The sequence below is a fragment of the Bos javanicus genome, chromosome 8 (assembly GCF_032452875.1).
Source record: "Bos javanicus breed banteng chromosome 8, ARS-OSU_banteng_1.0, whole genome shotgun sequence".
NCBI classification, from domain to species: Eukaryota; Metazoa; Chordata; class Mammalia; order Artiodactyla; family Bovidae; genus Bos; species Bos javanicus.
The window spans coordinates 61,019,664-61,044,677 of NC_083875.1; the positions used below are offsets into that span (position 1 = coordinate 61,019,664).

General features: G+C 42.3%; 1 protein-coding gene and 1 non-coding gene across 7 annotated transcripts in view; one reads left to right on the forward strand and one right to left on the reverse strand.

The window, feature by feature from the left end:
* The window catches only part of GNE (glucosamine (UDP-N-acetyl)-2-epimerase/N-acetylmannosamine kinase), a 58,579-nt gene extending 36,216 nt beyond the window's left edge, over positions 1 to 22,363 (reverse strand). For 2 of the 6 annotated variants that reach the window (XR_009738071.1, XM_061425645.1), the window contains exon 1: positions 22,192 to 22,331. Coding sequence is in view for 3 of the 6 variants with exons in the window: in XM_061425645.1 (XP_061281629.1) it covers positions 22,192 to 22,242 (51 nt within the window). In the remaining 3 variants the exon portion in view is untranslated. Of the gene's footprint in view, positions 1 to 4,867; positions 5,054 to 22,191 lie in introns of those variants that run through there. The other 4 variants (XM_061425641.1, XM_061425642.1, XM_061425644.1 and 1 more) reach the window with 4 other exon arrangements.
* Positions 18,572 to 18,703, forward strand: LOC133253535 (small nucleolar RNA SNORA70). Its single transcript, XR_009738325.1, has one exon. It is a non-coding gene; the product is annotated as a small nucleolar RNA SNORA70 (small nucleolar RNA).
* Positions 22,364 to 25,014: the final 2,651 nt, after the last annotated feature.

A 25,014-nucleotide genomic window follows, 5' to 3' on the forward strand; every position in this document is an offset into this window, starting at 1 on the left:
AGACACAACTGAGCGACTAACACTTTCACATTTTCTTTTCCCACAAGCACTGCCTAACCAAAGAGACAAAGATATTTTTCCAAAACCAGCTGGCCTAAGTGTTCTTGTACGTAAATCTTCTTCCACTCATTAAATTTGAGCTGAATAAATTGCTGATGATATTTAATTTGCTAGATGAGGCAAAGCAAATGGATTTTTTTTACCAACCAAATGGTTGGTAAATTTGTATTTATTTTAGAATAGTAAACTTTCTATCTGGCAATTCTAAAATGCTTAGTGCTTATCAGATAATTCAAAGGTTATTCTACCAAAAGTGAAAGTAGCCATATTACACAAACTATGAAAAAAATACAATAATGTTACTAAGACCAAAAGTTTTTTAAAGAAAAAAGCTAAATCTTTTTTTTTTTTTTTGAAGTGTAATAATGGTAAAAATCCTTTTTTTAAGGGGAGAATTATTTTTAAAAAATAATTTTAATTTAACTAACTTTTGATTAGATAGTACATTCACACAGTTTAAAACTGAAAAGGCACAAGAGGCTCTAAAAGTCTTCTCATCTGTGTCCTCAGACATGGAGTTCTCCCTGGGTGCTTAGAGTTGCTAGTTACTTATCCATCCTCCTACAGATAAACTATATATACAAAAAATACACATATATTTCTTCACATATATAAATACAAATATATTTTATAAATATACAGAGAGTGTATTAGGCAATTAGCAATATATTCTACAAATTGTTGTCACATACCTTGCTTTTTAATTGTTCTTAATTACATTTCTGAATCAAGTGGTAAAATGGGAAACTTTAAAGACATTGTTGTAGTTTTTTAGTCACTAAGTCATGTCCAACTCTTTGGTGACTCCTATGGACTGTAGCCGCCAGGCTCCTCTGTCCACAGGATTTCCCAGGCAAGAACACTGGAGTGGGTTGCCATTTCCTTCTCCAAGGAATCTTCCTGACCCAGGGATCAAACTCACATCTCCTGTATCGGCAAAGGGATTCTGTAACCACTGAGCCACCAGGGAAGCCCTTAAAGGCATTCAGTCCAGTTCAATTCAGTTGCTCAGTCGTGTCCAACTCTTTGCCACCCCATGAACCGCAGCACGCCAAGCCTCCCTGTCCACCACCAACTCCCGGAGTTCACCCAAACTCATGTCCATCAAGTTGGTGATGCCATCCAGCCATCTCATCCTCTGTCATCCCCTTCTCCTCCTGCCCCCAACCCCTCCCAGCATCAGAGTCTTTTCCAATGAGTCAACTCTTCACATCAGGTGGCCAAAGTATTGGAATTTCAGCTTTATCATCGGTCCTTCCAAAGAACACCCAGGACTGATCTCCTTTAGAATGGACTGGTTGAATCTCCTTGCAGTCCAAGGGACTCTCAACAGTCTTCTCCAACACCACAATTCAAAAGCATCAATTCTTCGGCGCTCAGCTTTCTTCACAGTCCAACTCTCACATCCATACATGACTACTGGAAAAACCATAGCCTTGACTAGATGGACCTTTGTTGGCAAAGCAATGTCTCTGCTTTTGAATATGCTATCTAGGTTGGTCATAACTTTCCTTCCAAGGAGTAAGCATCTTTTAATTTCATGGCTGCAATTACCATCTGCAGTGATTTTGGAGCCCCCAAAAATAAAGTCTGACACTGTTTCCACTGTTTCCTCATCTATTTCCCATGAAGTGATGGGACGGGATACCATGATCTTCGTTTTCTGAATGTTGAGCTTTAAGCCTACTTTTTCAGTCTCTTCTTTCACTTTGATCAAGAGGCTATTTAGTTCCCCTTTACTTTCTGCCATAAGGGTGGTGTCATATGTATATCTGAGGTTATTGATATTTCTCCCATCAATCTTGATTCCAGCTTGTGCTTCTTCCAGCCCAGCGTTTCTCATGATGTACTCTGCATAAGTTAAATCAGCAGGGTGACAATATACAGCCTTGACATACTCCTTTTCCTATTTGGAACCAGTCTGTTGTTCCATGTCCAGTTCTAACTGTTGCTTCCTGTCCTGCATATAGGTTTCTCAAGAGGCAGATCAGAGAGATAAAATCTAAAAGTGCAAGTCTGGGCTTCCCTGTGGCTCAATCATAAAGGATCTGCCTGATCATGCAGGAGATGAGTGTTTGATCCCTGGTCTGGGAAGATCCCACATGCTGCAGAGCAACTAAGCCTATGGACCACAACTATGGAACCTGTGCTCTAGAACCTGGGAACTGCAACTACGGAGCCCACATGCCACAAACACTGAAGCCCACATCCCACAGAGCCAGTGCTCCACAAGAAGAGAAGCCACCACAATGAGAAGCCTGCACGCCCCAAGTGGACAGTAGCCCCCACTCTCCACACCTAGAGAAAAGCCTGCACAGCAATGGAGATCCAGCACAGCCAAAATAAATAAATAAAATTATATTTTTTATAGTGAAATTTTGAAAATTGCTGGCCATCAACTTTTCAAATATATGTAGGGTTATGAGAGCCCTGAAAGTAAAAGTGTCACAAACGTTTATTGAGAACTGACTCTGTGCAGAGCAATGGAAAGCAGAGATGTGGAGCTGAGGAAGATCTCACCTCTGGTTTTTAGGAACTTAGAATCTAGTACATGCCACCAAGCCACATTAATAGATCACCTTCCCAACAGAAGCACTAGGAACAAAAGTAACAAATTTTCTTTCACTGCCCAGTATAATTATTATTTGTTCTGGATAAAATGGAATGTCTAAGGATCCATTTTTACACCAAGAACTGTGATCAGAGTCTCCACGACCAGTATGAAATGAATAAATGTGACATAATGGACTTAAACTATACCAGGAGTTTTTAAGTTGCATAAAGTGCAATGTAAAACAAGATAAAACTTTTTATTTACACAGTGGACTCTCAGAGAGTAATGAAAACAAATGGACTACATTGAAATGTGTCAATATTAATAAACATCTAAAATATAATGTTAGATGACAACAGTATATTCTAAAAAGATACAATAGGGCACCATCTAAAAATATGTAAAACATTACTATATGTTGTTTACTGATCTATAGTAAAATTATACAGCAACTCAAGAAAGTAGTTACCTCTGAAGGAGGAGGGAAGGGAAAGGAAAAGAGGGCTTAGAGGGTTTCTGTTGTCTATGTAAACATTTTTTTAAAAATTGTTTAAGTAGAGATCTGAAACAAACATGGTAACATATTAATATGTATTAAATCTTGAGGATTGGTGCAGGGTGTCATGTTGTCTTCTGTCCTTTTCAGCATATATAAAATATTGTATGGAAAACGAGAAATCTTTTAAATGAACAATGAAGATGCACTGTCCACAGTCCTTAAAGCCTAAAGCTCAGAAAGCAGATAGACTGGATATTTACATTCATTTCACTCAATTCCATGAGAGTAACCAGAGCTACTAAAACATAGATACTGGTATGAAAATAAGACTTCACCTCAAACTCACTGGCAATCTGAGAAACCTACATTCTCTCAAGACTATTATAAATACTGACAAAAAGGTGAGTGACCCTTTCCAGGAAAATAAATACTGTGGTCCCGTTTAACTATCGAAAAAGACACTTGGCTCAAGCAGTTTCTGAGCAGAAGCGAAATGAAAGTTGCTCAGTTGAGTAACTTTGCAACTATAGTCCATGGAATTCTCCAGGCCAGTAATCCTGGAGTGGGTAGCCTTTCCCTTCTCCAGGGGATCTTCCCAACCCAGGGATCGAACCCAGATCTCCCATATTGCAGGCAGATTCTTTACCAGCTGAGCCACAAGGGAAGCCCTTCTGAGCAGAGGAAACCATCAAAGTAAACAATTGCCAAGCACATGTTAAGAACTTTACAAGCATTAACTCACTTCATCCTCACAGCCCTATCTTATTATGTCCTGTTTTACAAATGGACATACCTCAGTGAAAACCAATTTACCTGCCCCAAATCATAGCTAATAACTGCCAAAACCAAACACCAAATCAGCGCTCAAGACAGTCCTCATATCCAGTGTTTGCCTGTCCATTTCATAAGCACTCATGAGTGCGAACCTTCCTGCCAGGCACCGCGTGAGTCAAGGGCACATATGATGAGTCCCTCTCTTCGCTCAGTGCAGACCGGATGAGGCTCACAAGAATCAGGAGAGGTCTATCTTGAAGTGGTCTGAAATTCAGAACTATCTTGAGCTATGCTAGGGTGTGACTCCTTCCAGAGCTTCCACAGTCGACTCGAACAGTTATCTCTAAATGCCAAGCTGTACCCTACGCCTCTTCTCCATCAGGATTAAAAAAAAAAAAAAAAACTTTCGTGCTCTAACAATTTTACAAGTGTGCTGGGGCGCGCGGTGGGGGGTGGGGGGTGGGGATAGTGAAATAAATGCATATCAAGCTTCCAAGGAAGCTCAGACTCAGAGTACAGTCAGGGTTAGGCACAGACCTTCAAGATCATCTTTCGTCCGACACTTTACATCCCAGGGCCACTCATCTTTACGGAGCTCCCTGCCTTCTCCTGCACATCTCCGTGAGCAGCTGCTCGCTGTCTTTCAGGATAGCCGGAGGAACAGAGTGCAGCCGGCCTTCCTCTGAGACCCCGAGCCCCACTCCGGGGTTACTCACCCGGGGTCCGCACTCAAAACTGCTGCACCAGCCAACAGCTGAGCCCACAACTGGACTAAGGAGCGGACCTGGCGTGCAGGCCCACGGGAGATAGCGAGGCCCGGGCCTGGGGCGGACCTACGGCGTGATGAGGTGCGGAGCCGCCGGCCGGGGATCTGAGGCCTCCGGGTGGAGGCCGAAAGAGGAAGGCCCTGGGGCCCGACAGGTGGCGTTCCCCGAGCCCGCGTCCCCTCCCCCGAGTCCCTGGCGGCACGCAGGTCTCACCAGTAGCGGGTCCGCTGTTTCTCCCGCGTCGCCGCCGCCAGACCTCGCGGGTGAGAACTGAGGGCCGAGCTGGAACGCAGGCCGGCGCGAGACAGCCCCTTCGGCTTCCGCCACTCTGCACCGAGAGCGATGACTCGCCTCTACCCGCTCCTGGCGCACCCCGCGCGCCCTGCACGCCCACCCGAGCGCCAAATCGGCCGACGCGCCCTACGTCAGCGGCGAGGAATTCTGCGATTGGCTGAGCGAGGAGGACGGGCCGGGGCGGCGCCTTCCGTGGACGTGGCGTAGCCCCCAGGCGACAGCTCCTGTTCTCAGTCGGTGTTCCCGCCCCTGGACAGCTTCTCCGCCTGTTAAGTGAAAGTTCGGGACCCGAGCGCCTCACGGGTAGTTGTTTTGGCCTTGAGCCCTAGAGGCAATGTCTCAGGCCTTCTCACGCAGTCATTTCACAGGCAGGACCAAAACAATACGGTCGTGTGGCGGTCCACCCAGAGCCGTCTCCCGAGTGAAGCTGTGCCCCTCCAGAACCGCGTCTACTAGAAGGATCTGTGGATGCTGATGACCAGGGCAAAGAGGAGACCTGCTGATCCTTATGATGCGCGGAACCCCCAGGCCGTCCTGCCCCAGAGACTTACAGAGAGGAACATAGAGGTGGCAGAGAAAGTGGCGGGAAAGGGCTCACACAGCTCCTGATGAACACTTTCTAATGATTGTTTCAAACTCCTTAGTCACCACTGACAAGCTTTGAGTTGGTGATACAGTATATTAAAATATTTTTACAGCTAGTGAATAATTTACCACAAGTGAAACTAAACAGCTTAATGATTCATTGTCAGTTCTTGCTAAAGTGAATTTCAAGCCCAATAAACTTTTGCACTTAATTTATTTCAGTTAATGATGCTCTAATTTACAGAATATATGTGAACCGTTAGTTCCCCTGCAGCTAGCTTGATGTCACCAAGAGGTCACATCAGCCACAAAAGGACAGATATTAGGGGATTTCCTTCCTGCAAGGAAGTACCAGCAGATTTCTTTTTTAAATATCACTTTTGCTATTCTGTGGAAAATGGACTGGTTGAAAGTTGAGAATTGTGGTAGTGAAAAAAAAAATCTCTGAAAGGATACACACACACACACATACACACAAAACCCATACCACTAATTGCATTTGGCAGAGCTGGGAAGAGATAAACTTTTCACTGAATTTATTTTTATAATATCTTTTGTATTGTGTAGTATATACACACATTCCATATTAAAGAAAAGAAAATTGATGGTAAAAAAAAAATGGTGGCAGTGAAACTCGATTGAAGTGGTTGGATATGATATTTAGTTTGGAAGTAGAATTGATGAAACTTAATTATGAATTAGGTATGAAAGGACGGGGCTTCCCAGGTGGCTCAGTGGTAAAGAACCTGCCTGCCAATGTAGGAGACGTAAGAGACATGGTTCGATCCCTGGGAAGATCCCCTGAAGAAGGGCGTGGCAGCCCACTCCAGTATTCTTGCCTGAAAAATTCCATGGACAGAGGAGCCTGGCGAGCAACAGTCCATAGGGTCACAAAGAGTTGGACATGACTGAAGTGACTTAGTACACATGCAAGGATGACAGAGAAAACGAAGGTTGACTTCCAGATGTCTGGTATTGGTAATTGGGTGATTGGTGCCATTTACCAAGATGAAAAGCTGGGGGAGTAGTCAGGTTTAGGGATTTAAAAGTAAAGGTGTAATTTGTGATGTGTTAGATTTGAGGTGCCTACGAGACAGCCACATGAAACTATTATAAAGGCAATAAGATATATGAATCTAGGGCTTCCCTGGTGGCTCAGTGGTAAAGAATCTGCCTGCCAATGCAGGATAAACAAGTTCGATCCCTGGTCCAAGAAGATCTCACATGCCAAGGAGCAGCTAAGCCCAAGTATCACAATTATTGAGCTTGTGCTCTAGAGCCCGGGAGTTGCAAATACTGAAACTCATGTGCACCTAGATCCCATGCTCCACGAGAGAAACCACCACAATGAGAAGCTCCCACTCCCTGCAACTGGAGAAAAGCCTGCACAGCAACGAATACCTAGCACAGCCAAAAATAAATTACATATACAAAAGATATATGAATCTGAACACACAGATTCACTGGACTCTAGATGAACTCTACTGCTGCTATAACAAATTACACAAAACTTAGTAGCTTAAAAATATATTATCTTCCAATCTGGAGGTTAGAAGTCTGAAATGGGTTTTTGAGGGGCTAAAATAAAAGAAGCAGGATAGATATCATCATCACAAGAAAAAAATTTATAACTATGTGTCATGATCAGTGTTAACTAGATTTATCATGGTGATCATTTCACAAGATTCTTGTGTTTTACACCTGAACCTAATGTAAAGTTATATGTCAAATATACCTCAATTTAAAAAAAAAAGGGTATCAGTAGCTTTGTCTTCCTTAGGCTGCAGGGAAGAATCTGTATCTTTGCCTTTTCCAATTTCTAGAGGCTTCCTTCAGACTTCCCTGGTGGGGCTCAGTGGTAAAGAATTCGCCTGCCAATGCACAAGACATGGGTTCAATCCCTGGGTTGGGAAGATCCCCTGGAGAAGGAAAAGGCAACCCTCTCCATTATTCTTGCCTGGGAAATTCCATGGACAGAGGACCCTGGCGGGCTACAATCCATGGGGGTCGAAAAAGAGTTGAACAGAACTTAGCGACTAAACAACAACAGCCTAACAGAAGGCAAAGACCTAACAGAAGCAGAAGAGATTAAGAAGAGGTGGCAAAAATACACAGAAGAGCTGTACGAAAAGGTCTTAATGACCAGGATAACCATGATAGTGTGATCACTCACCGAGAGCCAGATATCCTGGAGTATGAAATCAAGTGGGCCTTGCTGCTGTTGCTGCTAAGTCACTTCAGTCGTGTCTGACTCTGTGCGACCCCATAGACGGCAGCCCACCAGGCTCCGCCTTAGGAGGCATTAATGCGAACAAAGCTAGTGGAGGAGATGGAATTCCAGCTGAGCTATTTCAGATCCTAAAAGATGATGTTATCAAAGTGCTGCAGTCAATATGCCAGCAAATTTGGAAAACTCAGCAATGGGCACAGGATTGGAAAAGGTCAGTTTTTATTCCAGTCCCAAATAAGGGCAGTGCCAAAGAATGTTCAAACCACTGCACAACTGCGCTTATTTCACATGCTAGCAAGGTAATGCTTAAATCCTTCAAGCTAGGCTTTGACAGCACATGAACTGAGAACTTCCAGTTGTACAAGCTGGATTTAGAAAAGGCAGAGGAACCAGAGGTCAAATTGCCAACATTTGTTGGATCATTAAAGAAATAAAGGAATTCCAGAAAAACATCTACTTCTGCTTCATTGACTACGCTAAAGCCCTTGACTGTGTGGATCACAACAAACTGTGGAAAATTCTTCAAGAGATGGGAATACCAGACCACCTTATCTGTCTCCTGAGAAACCTGTATGCAGATCAAGAAGCAAGTTAGAACCAGACATGGAAAAACGGACTGGTTCAAAGTTGGGAAAGGAGTACATCAGGGTTGTATATTGTCACCCTGTTTATTTAACATATGCAGAGTACATCATGAGAAATGATGGGCTGGATGAAGCTCAAGCTGGAATTAAGATTGCTGGGAGAAATATCAAGAACCTCAGATATGCAGATAGTAGTAGATAATACGCAAGTAGTACCATCCTAATGGCAGAAAGCGGAAGAGGAACTGAAGGGCCTCTTGATGCTTAAAACTCAGCGTTCAAAAACTAAGATCATTGTTGCATCCAGTCCTATCACTTCATGGCAAAAAGATGGGGGAAAAATGGAAACAGTGACAGACCTGACTTTCCTGGGCTCCAAAATCACTGTGGATGGTGACTGCAGCCTTGAAAGTAAAAGATGCTTGCTCCTTGGAAAGAAAGATATGACAAACTTGGACAGCATATTAAAAAGCAGAGATATCACTTTGCCAAGAAAGGTCTGCATAGTCAAAGCTGTGTTTTTTCCAGTAGTCATGTATGGATATGAGAGTGGGACCATAAAGAAGGCTGAGCACTGAAGAACTGATGCTTTCGAATTGTGCTGGAGAAGACCCTATCCAGAACAGTTTTCTTTTCTTGAATAAAAAATAATATCAAAACAGTGTTAATGTTCAGTTTTTATCTGGCGGCTTATTACATGGATGTGTTTAGTTTGTAAAATTTCATATTGTACACTTAAAATATGTGCACTTTTTGTGTTTATATAGTAAGTACAATATGTTTCTGAAATACTTAATGCTTAAGATGATAGCTGGGGAAAATGTAACTAGAAATATAAATACTTGTAGTAATAGGAAATATAATTTTGACAATTTATACACTTATTAAGCCACTCATAGATTTTGTGGTTTTTTGACCAATATTGAGAATTTTATAGTTTCATATATAGTTGAATAGTTCTGTGTTCATAGAATCATTTAACCCTAAATTATCCCTTTTTAGGATTTTCTTCTATGTTCTCTTGAGATGAAGTTGCAGCAAGAAGCTGTAGGAAGCATTTTCTCTTGGGTTTTTAAGATCACTCTTCTATGGGTAAAGATGACCATTCTGGATTTCTGGGTCTCTGCTATAGGGGAGCATTATCTTTTCTAATACTTAGTATTTTCATTTTCTGCGGATAAATACCCAGAAGTGGAATTTCTGGATGGTATGGTAGTTTTAATTTTTTGAGAAACCTCCTTACCGTTTTCTATAGTGGCTATGTCAGTTTATATTCTCACCAACAATACACAAAGTTTCTTTTTTCTCCAAGTCCTCACCAACAGCTGTTATTTGTTATCTTTTTGACAGCACATGCTAACCATTTTGACAGATGTGAGGTGATATTTTATTGTGGTTTTGATTTTAATTTCCTTGATGATTGGTGACATTCAGCATCTTTTCACATGCTTGTTGGCCATCTGTATGTCTTCTTTGGAAAAATGTCCATTTAGGATCTCTTGCCATTTAAAAATTGTCTTTTGATGTTGAGTTGTATGAGTTCGTTATGTGTTTGGGGCATTAATTGCTTATTGCATGTATCACTTGAAAATATGTTCTCCCTTTCAGGAGGCGGCCTTTTAATTTTGTTGATAGTTTCCTTCACTGTGCGAAACTTTATAGTTTGATGTAGTGCCACTTGTTTATTTTGGCTTTTGTTGCTCTTGCCTGAGGAGATCAGATCAGATCAGTCGCTCAGTCGTGTCCGACTTTTGCGACCCCATGAATCGCAGCACGCCAGGCCTCCCTGTCCATCACCAACTCCCGGAGTTCACTGAGACTCACGTCCATTGAGTCAGTGATGCCATCCAGCCATCTCATCCTCTGTTGTGAGGAGATACATCCAAAAAAAAAATCACTAAAGCCAGTGTCAAAGAGTGTAGTGCCTATTTTCTTTCCAGAGTTTATGGTTTCAGGTCTTACGTTTAAGTCTTTAATCTACCCTGAAGTGGCGCTGGCCTGCTAACAGATGGGCCTGGTCTTGACATGGCTGGCAGTGGTCCGTGTGACCCCAGCGTGGGTCAGCCCATCGGTGTGTGGGGCTTGGGCCCAGGGCTCCCAGGGCTGGCGCCCATCCACTAGTGGATGAGGCCAGGTCCTGCTGCTCCTGGAGTTGGTGTTAGCCTGCTGGTCTGTGCACCAGGTCCTGACACAGCTGGCTGCAGGGTCTTGGTGTTCACGGAGCTGGTGTCTACCAGAGGTGGGTGAGGCCTCTTTCCAAGACTAGTGTCAACCCACAGGTGGAGCTGTGTCCTGGGATCCCTGACTGAGGGGCTGAAGGTTCTGTAGCTGATGTAGACACACTAGGTGGGTGGGGCTGCGTCCTGAGCCATCTGGTAGGTGAGGGTGTGTCCTGGCGCAAGGCTGGAGCCTCAAGGAGTCCTTTCTGCTAGGGGGTGAGGTCAAGACCCTGCCCATCTGGGGCACCTGGCCTCAGGCATCCCTGGACTGCTGCTGACTGGCTGGTGGGCAAGTAGTTTCCAGCACTAATAAGCTACAGGGAAGACTCTAAAGTGGTGCTTGCCAGCGCCAGTGCCCTCCTGGTAGGTTGACCTCCCTGAAATGGCTGCATCTATGTCCCTGGGGTGAGTTTCAGTTGCCTCCTGCCTCTACAAGAGGCTCTCCAAGATCAGCAAGTGGGTTTGCTCCAGGCTCCTTTCCAATGACTGCTTCTGCCATGCATCTTGGAGTGTGTGAGATTTTGTGTGTGCCCTTTAAGAGTGGAGTCTCTATTTCCCATAACTCTCTGGGTCTCCCTAAAGAAAGTGCCACTGGCCTTCAAAGTTAAATGTTCTGGGGGCTGGTCTCCCCATTACAGGATCCCTGGGGTGGGAAGCCCAATGCAGGGCTTGGACCCCCTGATTTTGGGGGAGAACCTCTGCAACTGTAATTATCCTCCCAGTTGTGCATCACTTACCTGGGTGACATGAGTCTTGACTAACCGCATCTCCTCCCCTCCTCCCCTCCTCACTGTGGTTCCTTCTTTGTAACTTTAGCTTTTAGAAGACCTTTTTTGTTAGTCCTCAGGGTGCTCTTCGGAGGAGGCAATGGCACCCCACTCCAGTACTCTTACCTAGAAAATCCCATGGACGGAGGAGCCTGGAAGGCTGCAGTCCATGGGGTCGCTAAGAGTCGGACACGACTGAGCGACTTCCTTTTCACTTTTCACTTTCATGCATTGGAGAGGGAAATGGCAACCCACTCCAGTGTTCTTGCCTGGAGAATCCCAGGGATGGGGGAGCCTGGTGGGCTGCCATCTATGGGGTCGCACAGAGTCGGACATGAATGAAGTGATTCAGCAGCAGCAGCAGGGTGCTCTTATGGATACTTTGTCTGTTCAGTTCAGTTCAGTCGCTCAGTCGTGTCCAACTCTTTGCGACCCCATGAATCACAGCACACCAGGCCTCCCTGTCCATCACCAACTCCCAGAGTTTACTCAGACTCAAGTCCATCGAGTCAGTGATGCAATCCAGCCATCTGATCCTCTGGCATCCCCTTCTCCTTCTGCCCCCAATCCCTCCCAGCATCAGAGTCTTTTCCAATGAGTCAGCTCTTTACATCAGGTGGCCAAAATACTGGAGTTTCAGCTTCAGCATCATTCCTTCCAAAGAAATCCCAGGGCTGATCTCCTTCAGAATGGACTGGTTGGATCTCCCTGCAGTCCAAGGGACTCTCAAGAGTCTTCTCCAACACCACAGTTCAAAAGCATCAATTCTTCAGCACTCAGCCTTCTTCACAGTCCAATTCTCACATCCATACATGACCACAGGAAAAACCATAGCCTTGACTAGATGGACCTTTGTTGGCAAAGTAATGTCTCTGCTTTTGAACATGCTATCTAGGTTGGTCATAACCTTCCTTCCAAGGAGTAAGCGTCTTAATTTCATGGCTGCAGTCACCATCTGCAGTGATTTTGGAGCCCAAAAAAATAAAGTCTGACACTGTTTCCACTGTTTCCCCATCTATTTCCCATGAAGTGATGGGACCGGATGCCATGATCTTCATTTTCTGTATGTTGAGCTTTAAGCCAACTTTTTCACTCTCCTCTTTCACTTTCATCAAGAGGCTTTTTAGTTCCTCTTCACTTTCTGCCATAAGGGTGGTGTCATCTGCATATCTGAGGTTATTGATATTTCTCCCGGCAATCTTGATTCCAGCTTGTGTTTCTTCCAGTCCAGCATTTCTCATGATGTACTCTGCATATAAGTTAAATAAGCAGGGTGACAATATACAGCCTTGACGTACTCCTTTTCCTATTTGGAACCAGTCTGTTGTTCCATGTCCAGTTCTAACTGTTGCATCCTGACCTGCATACAGATTTCTCAAGAGGCAGGTCAGGTGGTCTGTTATTCCCATCTCTTTCAGAATTTTCCACAGTTTATTGTGATCCACACAGTCAAAGGCTTTGACATAGTCAATAAAGCAGAAATAGATGTTTTTCTGGAACTCTCTTGCTTTTTTGATGATCCAGCAGATGTTGGCAATTTGATCTCTGGTTCCTCTGCCTTTTCTAAAACCAGCTTGAACATCTGGAAGTTTACGGTTCACGTATTGCTGAAGCCTGGCTTGGAGAATTTTGAGCATTACTTTGTCTGTAAATAATTGCAATTTTGGTGTGCCTCTGGGAGGAGGTGAACACCAGGTCTTCCTGCTCCATCTTCTTGGCCACTCCTCAAGTCATTATGTTTTGTTTGGTTTGATTTCCTTTGGTTTTAATCTGAGGGCTCTACAAACTGCAAAAAAAGTACTGATGGCTTTGTAATGTAATAAAATCAGAGTTTTAAAAATTTAGCAAACATTTCTTGCAAACAAAGCAAGGCAGTTACCTTGATACTCTTGGCAAATCACTGAAGGTGTATGTTTGTTCCTTTTGAGCCTAAAGTACATTCCAGATGATGGCTAAAGCCAGGTGGTCATTTTAAAGAAGAAATGAAGCAGACAAACCTCTCTGTTTCTTTCTTGATTCTTCAGTTTTACAGGTAGTTGTTTTTCACAAGCTTGGGGCTATTGAACTTTCTCATGTTTTCACCTAACGTTAGATGGATGAGCTGCTGGTTCTCCGGGTTCTCAGATGTTTCCAAAGCACACCCATTTTGTTATGGGTGACTCCAGCCCTTCTTAGTGAGAAACTATAGAATTACTCCATAAACAGAATTTAGTATTCAGGGCACAATTAGATCACCAAAGAATCCTTGAGAGATGATCTAATTCAGCCTTCTCATTAACAGAAGAGATCTCTCTACAGCATCCCTGACAGATGTTCATCTGGCACTTTGGGCACATTTATCCTAACAGGGACTTGTATTGCTCTTTAACTTGGTGACTTAATGATACAGCGCTCTACCTCTACCCACCTCTACCTCTACTCTACCTTACTGATAAAGCCTCTCTGCCCACATGTTAGTAGCCTGCTATTCTGAACACTTTATGTTCACTCAGTACCCCTAACCATCTTAAGATGTAGACTCTATCACCTCTATTTCATAGATAGAAAGACTGAAGCACAGAAGGAAAAATTCCTTAAGGTCAAACAGCTATTAAGCAGAAAAGCCCAGCCCTTGATCCCACATACTCGACCTACATTTCCTCTCTGTACTGGAGAACCCACATACATCATGACAGAAAACTGTCTTCAGGGTGATCTTAATTGTCAATTTTTGGGTAAGTTGTTAAGAATTCACATAACTACTATACAGCCCATATCTCTCTGAATTACACATAATGGTCCTAGAAAATTTTTAAAGATATCTTTAAAATCAACATATATGCCTGGACATTCTTCTGATGTGCTTCAAAAAAGAGAATGAGATCAGTTTGGCATAATTAAAAAAATAAACTTATTAAAATACAACAAAGAAAGTTGCACATAACAAGCATGTGTTGAATTTTGGGTTTTCATGAACTGAACACACTTGGATAACTACCACTAAGATAAAGACAAAAAGTACCAGTATCCATGGGCTGCCTAACCAAGAGCTGCCTATCCATGACCCATGACAGAACCTGGAACCAAAGCTGTGCTTAGTAATAGATACAATGGTAATTAAGGAAGCATGTTAAACTGACTCTCTGAAGCATTTAGACTGTGGAATATAAAGAAGATTGGTCAGTCAAGGAATGGGAGCACAGATATATTACGAGAGGTTGAACAGGGGGGCCATAGGGCAAGAATACAGTCTCTGACTTGCCCTGGATCCTAAATAACTCTCTGACTTCAAACTATGTGTATCCTTAAAATAAATCCTCTTTTTCTTAAGGTTCCCTATTCCTTGGAGTCAGAAGATACTAACACCAAACTCTGAGACTTAGTCCAATGGAAAAAAAAACTGTGGTGTCTTCCACGTGGGTTTTTTGGGGGGAGGGGGGAGGGTGGGTGGGATGTGTGTGGAAAAGAGGTGGAAATGGTGACATGAACTTGCCATTCCTGCTCTTGGCCCGTATCATGAAGAAATCGACCTCAGATGGGAAAAGCTGAGCAATTAATCGCCATATTATCTGGATGTTTCTGTTTAATAAATATCCTTGCCTTAGCTGTTCCCTCTACCCCACTCTGTATTTCAGCTATGACCGTTTAATTGTCAGAGTCTCCTGAGTATATAAAGAGATAAAGCACACCTTACAAAGAAGTATCACTGCATAAGCCAGATTGCTTACAGCCTAACCAAGTCAGGTGGGTACCTCCTCACAAGAGAGAATTACTTCTGTGACACTGATGAGGCTTCACTATACAGAGGAGAAAGCACTTCTTTTCCTCTTGGGAAAATCATGTGAGGGTTGTTTATACTGGCTGAAAATAATTCAGTAACAATGTGAACGAACTGTATGGGTCAACTTCAGGTTTGTAAGAGCATGAGACTATAAGATATGCTTACAAACATCCTGATTAAAATATTTGTGACAAGAAGAGGAGCCTTTTTCAGGTTCATATTTGGGGATAATATCATCACTGTTCACATCCCCAGTTACTAATCATGTCAGCCAATTAGCTTTTTAGAGTGCCTGCCATGGTGAGCCATGCCTGTGCTAGTTTTCCCAATTATAGAAGAAAAGTACAAATAAATACAACGACCATGTGTGTGTTTTTGTGAAATATTGCCCTTCATTGGACAATTTCATAATGTATTTTTGTGGGCTATGAAAGTATCATATTTTGCACTAATAAATACTTTTGTTTCTTATCTGTCTTGCTAGGGCAATGAGCTAAGCCAGAGAGAGCTCAGTCATCCCTGACCAGCAGGATCCAGAAAGCTGAACTGGCACAGTTATTCCAGCTGAACTGGAAAAGTGTTAGAAACTAGTTGGTTTTTAACTTTGATCCTGTTATAAAAAGTTGGATTAACAAAATTACATTCCTAAATAACTGCTCATCAAAGAGTAATGTGGGAAGTATGTTCTTTTGGACTTTAAAGGATCTCCTAAGGAATAAACCTTCAGAAAAATCTCATGATTTCTTCACAACAGCTGAGGAACCAGCCCAGGTATATGTCCAGAACCTCTGGAGCTGAGGAACAGCCCACAGTTAGTACTTGGCATCCAGCTAAGGATGAAGGTGCAGGCCCACATGGACGTTCCTTTGGATGCCACTGTGGGCTTCTTCATACCTGTGTGAATACTTAGAGGTGTGCATGCTCAGTCATGTCCAACTGTTTGTGACCCTCATAGACTGTAGCCCGCCATGCTCCTCTGTCCATGGAATTCTCCAGGCAGGAATACTGGAGTGGGTTGCCATTTCCTCCTCCAGGGGATCTTCCTGACCCAGGGATCGAACCAATGTCTCCTGCATCTCCTACATTGGCAGGCAGATTCTTTACCACTGTGTCACCAGGGAAGCCCAGACTGTGAATACTTAAGACACACTCAAATATACATGGTGAACGACAATAAATTCTAAGCGTGAAAAGAAGACCTCAATCTCTCCTCATGTTTTCCATGCTCCTACTCTGGATCTAAGTCAAACTTTCAAATAATTTCTGTTTTTTTTCTCCTACCCTCCTTTCTGTCCTGAAATGTGGGCACTCCCTTGCAATGACACCTTTTCCCACTGGTCTTCTACACACTTGGTCTTTCAGAATGTCATTCACTCTCAGCTTTCCATCCCAACTATGACTTGTATGTAGGTAATTCCTTGGATAATACTCTGGCCTGATCTTTCTTCCTAGTTCTAAGCCAATATCTTCAACTGTCTGCTAGATATTTCCTCACCTCCAACTCTACATAAAATTTAGTTTGGTTTTTTACTTCTTGACTTTGCCACTTCTTTTAATGGTAACAATTTGTCACTTTCATTCAGACTCAAAACAATGGAATCTTATTTTAACCTCCTCTGACTTTTAATATCCAAATTCTTCAAGATTTTTTCTTTTTTGCATCTACTCTTCTCATTCCTTTCATTATCACCTTAGTTCAGATCGTTATCTTATGTTCTTAATTCTGAGATGCCAGCATTTTTGTAATTTTATATACCTAAAATTGTATAATCAGTGTAGACATTTAATGTAGAGCTTTTTATTACAAAAACCTATTATTCAATAGTGTCTTAGAATAAAAAACTATGACATCTCAGACCTAGATTACTGTGCTACTGCTCTTTCAGCCTGAATTCCCTTTCTTTTCTAATCTGTCCTGCACACTACTGCCTGATTAATCTGCTTAAAAGACTGCATTCACTATGTCCGGTGGTTAAGACTCTGTGCTTCCACTGCAGGCACAGGTTCATCCATTGCCAGGGAACTAGGTGTGACCAAAAAAAAAAAAAAAACAACTTCAGTGGTACCCATTCTCTGCTAGGTAAAGTATGTAGGTATGCCGAGGGGTCGAGTACACATTGAAGGGACCCCACAATCACACCCTGACCTCTTCCTGTCCTTATCAATATAATTCCCCTACCCAGATTCTTCTGCCCTGAACACATCCTCTTCTGCCTCTGTTTGTGTCATTTCCCATAATTAGAAGGTTATTCCTCCTGCTACATATGCCCTACTCAGACTGCAAGTTCTATCTCTGTTGTAAATGTAACCTGAACACTCTATCCCCAAATACTCTTGTCTTCCTCCAAATTCTGTAGGACTTGTCTTGATCCCACAGCCATCCAGGATGATCCACTTTCCTGCCACCATGTTTCACATATATTATTATTATACTAATACTAATATTATGCTAATATTATATTAGCATTATACTAATTATAATTAGTTATACTAATTAATTAGTACATTGATCAGTTAATTATACTAATATTATACTAATATATTATTAGTTATCTAGTATCTTTGAATGTCTGTATATATGTATGTTGTTGCTGTTCAGTTGCTAAGTCATGTCCAACTCTTTGCAACCCTGTGGACTACAGCATGCCAGGCTTACTTGTCCTTCACTATCTCCTGGAGTTTGCTCAAACTCATGTCCATTGAGTCAGTGATATATTTATGAGTGTAAAGCAATTAATCTGACATTTTATAATGAACCTAGGAAAAATCAGTCACATTAGTTGCCTCATTCTATGTCTTATTTCTCTCATCAAATTACAAATTCTTTGACATTATCTCTATTAGATATACTTGTTTCCCTTGAATTGTGATTTATTTAAGAAATACAGTCTAATAAGCACTGAGTTCAATGCAGGATCACATCTCTTAACGAAGGTCATGGCCACCTCTATTCTTTTCTCTATGGCTGGTCCTAATCACTTATATTCAACTTCTCCCATTCTGCCCTCTTCCAGCACCCAAGCTAATGATTTTAGTAGAACAATACTATTGCTCAGGCTTTAGTGTAAATCAAATGTAAAGGAACATGGTGAGTTAAAGAACAAGGAGAAACTTAGCAGTGTTAGAAGGTGGATGTGAGGAGGCAGAAAGTCTTGAGACGCAGCTAAGATGTGGGGCAAGGCTGGGTCAGCAGGTTAGGCTGGGTCAGCCAAGATGTAGGGCAGGGCTTGTTAGCATGATGTCATGCTAAGCAGGTCAGACCTTCTTTCTCATCAGTGGAACTGGGAGGTTTTTTTAATTAGCCAGCTATGTCACAGAGGGACCTGATCAGATTTACTTCATTAGAGTTGTGGGAGATGGATAGGGAAGAGGAGGAAGAACTAGGAGAGGGTAGGCCAGTTAAGAACACTATTTCAGTACGGTAGTGGTGGTGGTGGGACTGAAAAGCAAGAGAATGGAGTCAAAAGAATGTAGAGATTTGCAGCCCATTGAGCCAACTGTTCTCTTTTCCCCATGGGGGCCTAGTGTGCAAGGGCTGCAAACAGCAGCCTCCTTAGTGTTGGAAGCCTGTAGCCTGTGCAGGTTGCCCTAAGGTATTTTGGAGACATCCCTTTCCAGTAGACATTTATGATTGACATGCTGTCCCCAATCTAGGTTCCAGACAGGTGTGTGTAGTGCCTTTGGAAAGCCCCAGGGCAGAGTGGCCAGGGTCCACATTGGCAAAATCATAATGTCCAAGTTGCAGAACAAGGTGTACATGATGAAGGCCCTGTGCTGTGCTTAGTCACATAGTCATGTCCAACTGGGAGAAGGCAATGGCAACCCACTCCAGCACTCTTGCCTGGAAAATCTCATGGACAGAGGGGCCTGGTAGGCTATAGTCCATGGGGTTGTGAAGAGCCATACACAACTGAGCACTTTAACTTTTCATTTTCATGCATTGGAGAAGGAAATGGCAACCCACTCTAGTATTCTTGCCTGGAGAATCCCAGGGACAGAGGAGCCTGGTGGGCTGCCGTCTATGGTATCACACAGAGTCAGACATGACTGACGTGACTTAGCAGCAGCATGTTCAACTCTTTGCAACCCCATGGACTGTAGCCCTCCAGGCTCCTCTGTCCATGGGGATTCTCCAGGCAAGAATACTGGAGGGGGTTGCTATGCCCTCCTCCAGGGGATCTTCCCAATCCAGGGATCAAACCCAGGTCTTCCACATTGCAGGTAGATTCTTTACTGTCTGATCCACCAGGGAAGCCCAACTGAGGCCCTACACAGGGCCAAATTCAAGTTCCTGGGCTGCCAGGAGACTTGCATCTCCAAGAAGTAGGGATTTACTCAGTTTAATGTGGATGAATTTGAAAACATGGTGGCAGAAAAGCGGCTCATCTTGGATGACTGTGGGGTCAAATACATTCCTAATCGTGACCCTCTGGACAAATAGCGGGCCTGCACTCATGAGAGCTTTGACACTATTCCCTCCTTACTCACGCCCACCAATAAATCATACTTTCCTGTCCAAAAAAAAGAATGTGAGGAAAAAATGAATGTAACTTGATGGCAGAGATGAGATGGAAAAGATGACAATGGAAAAGAATGAATGACACAGGTTTCCACTTTTAGCAATGGGGCAGCTGGCAGTGCTTGTCCCTGAAGTAGAGAAGCAGGTTGGGGATGGACTGGAGTAAGTGAGAAGACAATGAGATCTGATCTGGATATGTTGAATTTGTGATTGAGGACCTGAAGCAAGAGATGGGTTGGAGAGACAGACCTGTGATAGGCATAACTCACCCAATAAAATGTGTATCTGTCTTGAAATACACTGTTCACTCTTAGCCTAATGCAGCCAACTACATTTCTTGCCCTACCTGTTTCACCAGGTTTTTATTATGTTCCTGGCTCCCAGTTTGTTATACTTTTACTCTTGGCCAGTTCAGAACTCTTTCTGTAATATTTTATATAGAGTAGTTACATAAGTCTTAAATAGACTCTTCGACATTGTTTAATTGCTTGAGGAGTAAAGTTCCGTGGAAACCCAGTTTATTGCACCTTATGTTACAATAAACGGTGATGTTTCCTGGCCAGGTTCCCTCTTTTCCAGCTCACTTCATCCAACTGCCCATTGCACAGAATCTTCTCTGCCCTCCACCTTCTATTCTCTTAACCCCTTCTTTACACTTATGGTCACAGCTCTATCTTTTTTTGTTGTGGTTGTTAATCAGTTTATTTGACTGTGCTGAGCATTAGTTGCGGCACACGGGCTCTTCAGCCCTCGTTGCAGCATGCGGGATCTGTATTTGTGGGATGCGGGATCTACTTCCCTGACCAGAGATGGAACCCATGCCCCCTGCATTGGGAACTCAGAGTTTTAGCCATTGAAACACAAGGGAAGTCCCCACTGCTTTATTCTCAAAGCTTTCTTCTTCCTGGGCTTCATGATATCTCCTGATTTGCCACCCACCTCCAATTTCTCTGTCTGCTATATGTCACCAAACCCCTACTTAAAGGTTCCTAGGCTTCCCTATTTAGCCTTCCTTTCATCTCATTTTAGTGCACGATGTGATCTCATCTACTTGCGGGGCTTAAAAAACAACCATTAACATTATTTCTAAATCTGAACTTGTGGCCCAGCCTTCTCAGTCCAAATCCAAATATCCAACTCCTTTTAGGATACCTTTTTCCGCATGTGTTCCATGGGCATTTCAATTCAGTTTGCCGCAGTGAAGTTTTCCTCTTCCCCCACACCTGGCCTTTCTCCATTCTAATTTTCAGTGGTGGTAGTCACCCTCCCAGTAACCTGGGAGCTGCTCCTGACTTCTCTTTTCTTTCTCAAACTCAGTCTGCCATGAAATCCTACCCATTTTACAGTTTACATGAGCATTTTCCTAGATGAGAATACAGTGTAGTTGAAGATAATAAGGAGGGATTGAGACTAGCCCTGACAGGAGAAGTTCTGTTGAGAAGTATTGGAAAACATGGTTGGACTATCAAGTGGGAGAGTGACTTGAAAGCAGCCATACTCCATGTGAAATTTCACAGCTGATGTGGTGGTAGAACAACCAAACATTAGGCAGATAGATGAAATGGTCATTTCAAAGTGAATTTTTAAAAAGCAGTCACTTGAAAAATAGGAGTAACTTTGTAACCAGAGACAACCATTTCTCACATTTCATTGATGACATGAGGAAAAAAAAAAAACCTACGAAGTTCCAACTAGAAGATCAGAAAATCTGACCCTGAATTTAAATGGAAGTGCTATTAAAAAATAATAAATTCTCATTGAAGAAGATAAATTGAAATTAGGCATTAGTGATATAACTAGTAGACTGTGTTGAAAATAATTGTAAGAATGACATAATTTGATTGAAAGGTGCTTATAAATCAATTCCTTAGCTATAAATGATCTTTAAATTGAATATATATAGACATATTTTTTAATAAATCACCAAACTGAATTGTGATGATGATTTTCTGAAACATCTGCATTTCCATATTTCTCAGTAAAAATTTGAGGCTAAATAAGCTATGTTATAATATAGCATATGATATATATTATATATAGATAAACATAAGTAATTTCCATTTAATTTGGCTCAGATACTAATTAAATTAAAAAATGTACTTCCCTCACCAGTATAGTCAGTCAATAGGTAAATAGCTGGGAGAAAAAGTACTACAAGTCAGGCAGCTCTATATACCATGTTTCAAAAGCAAAGGAAAAAATAAAAGTAATTGCAGTAAACACTGCACTTATGGGAAAAAACTACATTTATGAAGCAGATGTTTCAAAAAGTAAAAGCTTACCCTCTTTATGTTAGGAAAGCATCAGGAATCTTATGGAAATATTTCATTTTCGGTTTTTTGTTTAGAATTGTTAAGAGGCTGTGAGTTTCAACACAGGAACTTAGAGACAACTAGCAACCAAAAAATTACTGCTACCAGGAGTCAGCAGTTAGAAAAAAAAAAAATGACATTAGAAAAACTTCTAGGTGTGATAGATTTAAAACCAAAGCTTTTCCTCTTCCTCCTGACCATTTTCTCCTTTTTTTCCCTGATTGTATTTTGAATGATAAAATTCTATCAAATCGCTAAGTTACTTACATGGGGGCCTGGAAAGCCCAAGGCATGGTGAGGATACACGTTAATTTCCATCCTGGAGCTCTGTATCTGGTGTCTGAATCAGTGAGCAGAGCAGCCGTTTGTTCTCTTGGTTTAACTACCACAGAGCAGTCATAAATAGCCGTCTGAATTTCAAACTAAGTCTTGAGCTCCGCCTCTCTGAAAAGGAAGAAAAAAAAAAAATGTGACTCTCAACTCTTCCTGTCTGCCTGGACAGTAGCTTAGAAGTAGGACAGTCAGTGTCTGAGTGTTAGTTTCCTGTTTTGGATACGCTATTCTATCTGATGATTTTATTTTCCACTAGAAAAATTTTCTTCCTCTGAGTTTCTTAAAGGTGGAAACAAAAATCTACGATCAAAATCTCAATAGTGTTCTTCATATTGGTTCACACACAGGCAAAACATTTACTGATGTATTGTTTAGAGCAAAGAAGGAAAATAAAGAGATTAAACAAGAGAATTTAAGGTTCCTTCACAGTCACAGGCCTCAAGATACTTAAAACCCTTAGTCTCCTGAGACTGAAGGAAAATCAGTACCGTTGCACTTTATCTAAGCTGCATCAGGACTGAAAACTGTTGATACATTTTATAAGGGAGGAATCTTATATTTTGGGGGCTCAGGGACCCCCCCATAGACAGATTGGTGGCAAGGGATATAAGCTGATGATTTATTTTGATTTCACTGGTGTATGTTCATTTGAACATATCACCGTCCTAGCCTTATCTATCACGTAACTGTACATTCTACTTAAGGAAAGCTAAGATTAGAAGTAATCTATTTGGGGGAATTTCCTGGCGGTCTGGAGCTTTCACTGTGGGGGCTTGGGGTTCTATCCCTGGTTGAGAAGGTAAGATCCTGCAAGCTGCACAGCCAAAAAAAAAAAAATCAGTTTTTAAGAAGAGAACACTCTATACTGCTGTTTTTAAAAATGAATGAATGGAGTGGGGGAGCATATGGCTGAGCACAGGCTAGCACATTTACTGAACTATCACAGGCGGGCACAAACTGAGAAGTGAAGTTGACTTAAAGAATAGTACATAAAATCTAACTATGTATGAAAAGAATGATACCAAACGACCAAATGTTGGTCTCTGGACTGTGAGGGTGATCCAGCTTTAGAGGTCTTTTGATATGATCTGTTACATTAACAAAAGAGAAAAATTACAAAAATTAGATTTTGAAAAAGTGTTTGCTCCACCTGTTTCCAATTTAAAAAAATGGAAACCAAGAGAAAAGCTCTTTTTGTCATGTAGGATATCTGGAAACTTCCTTAACTCATTAAAGTACAACAACCAAAATCCAGAGCAAGCATCACATGTGACGGTGAAACACAAAACCTCTTATGCTCCTGCCACTTCCCAGTGAAGGTCCCACTTCCCAAGACATCATATTTGGGGGGAGTTCAACATGTGAGTTTGGGGGGCACAAATGTTTAGTTCATAACAATGCCTCTCAGGATGGCGCCCCTTTACTCAGACCATCAAGATGACTGCAGGAGTGAAATAAACATTATGACAGGGTTAGGCTGAGGGAGGCTGGAGCTGAAATTCCCAGGTATTCTCCGTCTACCTCTGGGTGGCAATCATTCTCAAGGGAGGCAGTTCCATACCCCAAAGGGATGTATTACAAAATGTGTATGGGGGGGATAATCTTTATTTGTCACAATGAGCAACAGATGCTTTTAGTTTTACTGGATAAGAACTTTTTTGCAATGTCAGAAATTGTCCTGCACGATAAAAATTTCTTCTGCCCCAAATGATGGGATTCCTTGATGGCTCAGCAGGTAAAGAATCTGCCTTCAATGCAGGAGATGCAAGAGGTTCGACTCCTGGGTCAGGAAGAACCCCTGGAGGAGAAAATGGCAACCCACTCCAGTATTCTTGCCTGGAAAATCCCATGGACAGAAGAGCCTGGCGGACTAGGGTTGCAAAGAGTCAGACGCGACTGAGCACAATAGCAAATGATGGGAATATTCCTACTAAGAAATTCCACTGAAATATTTACATGTAGAAAGCTTATGGAATTTATAATTACATAAAAAATAATAGAATTGTCTCCTGCAATTTGGTTGGGAAGTTCAGGAGTGTTAGGCATCATGGATTCCCCTCCAGGCACAGAAATTCCTAGTTAATCATTACATATCAGTATTTATGGACTCTGAAGCAAACCATGGTCTGGTCTTGAAGCAGTGCTGCAACCAGAGAAACCAGCTGGACCACCAAAGAGTAATTCTAAAATAACTCAAAATTTTTCTTACATTTCCCAAATACGATGAAGGGTATTCATAACCCTCAGCAGCATTTTCTGATTAATGTCCACTCTTCATTCCCATTCATCTCTTCACATCCAGTTTGCTTTTTCTCACATAAAAACTCTGTTTTAAAAAGTCCTCTCCCTTCTTTTCTAGTCTCTATCAGTAAAGCCCAGCACTGAGAGCTGACCTGGGAAATAGTTTCATGGCTGGTTTTCAGGCTGCGGCTCTGGGGGCCCCATGGCTCAGCTGTGAGCAGTGTCCCTGGGCAGGCAATTCATGCAACAGCTGCCCTTCGGTTGCTCATATTTGTTAAGCACACATCAGGCCAAAGATGGGCCTGGCTGGTTGAAGAGTAAATATACAACAAGTTACTTTTAGGGTGCCAACTCCCTTGGTCCCTGTACAGACACCAAAAATGACAACACAGAGACAAAAAGGGCCCGGAGACTGCAATGTGGGATGTGGGACATCTTACTGCTGAAGCCTGCTCTAGGCTGCAGCAAGGAGTTTCACACTCTGAAGACCTATTTTGAGGGGACTGGGGCAGAAGC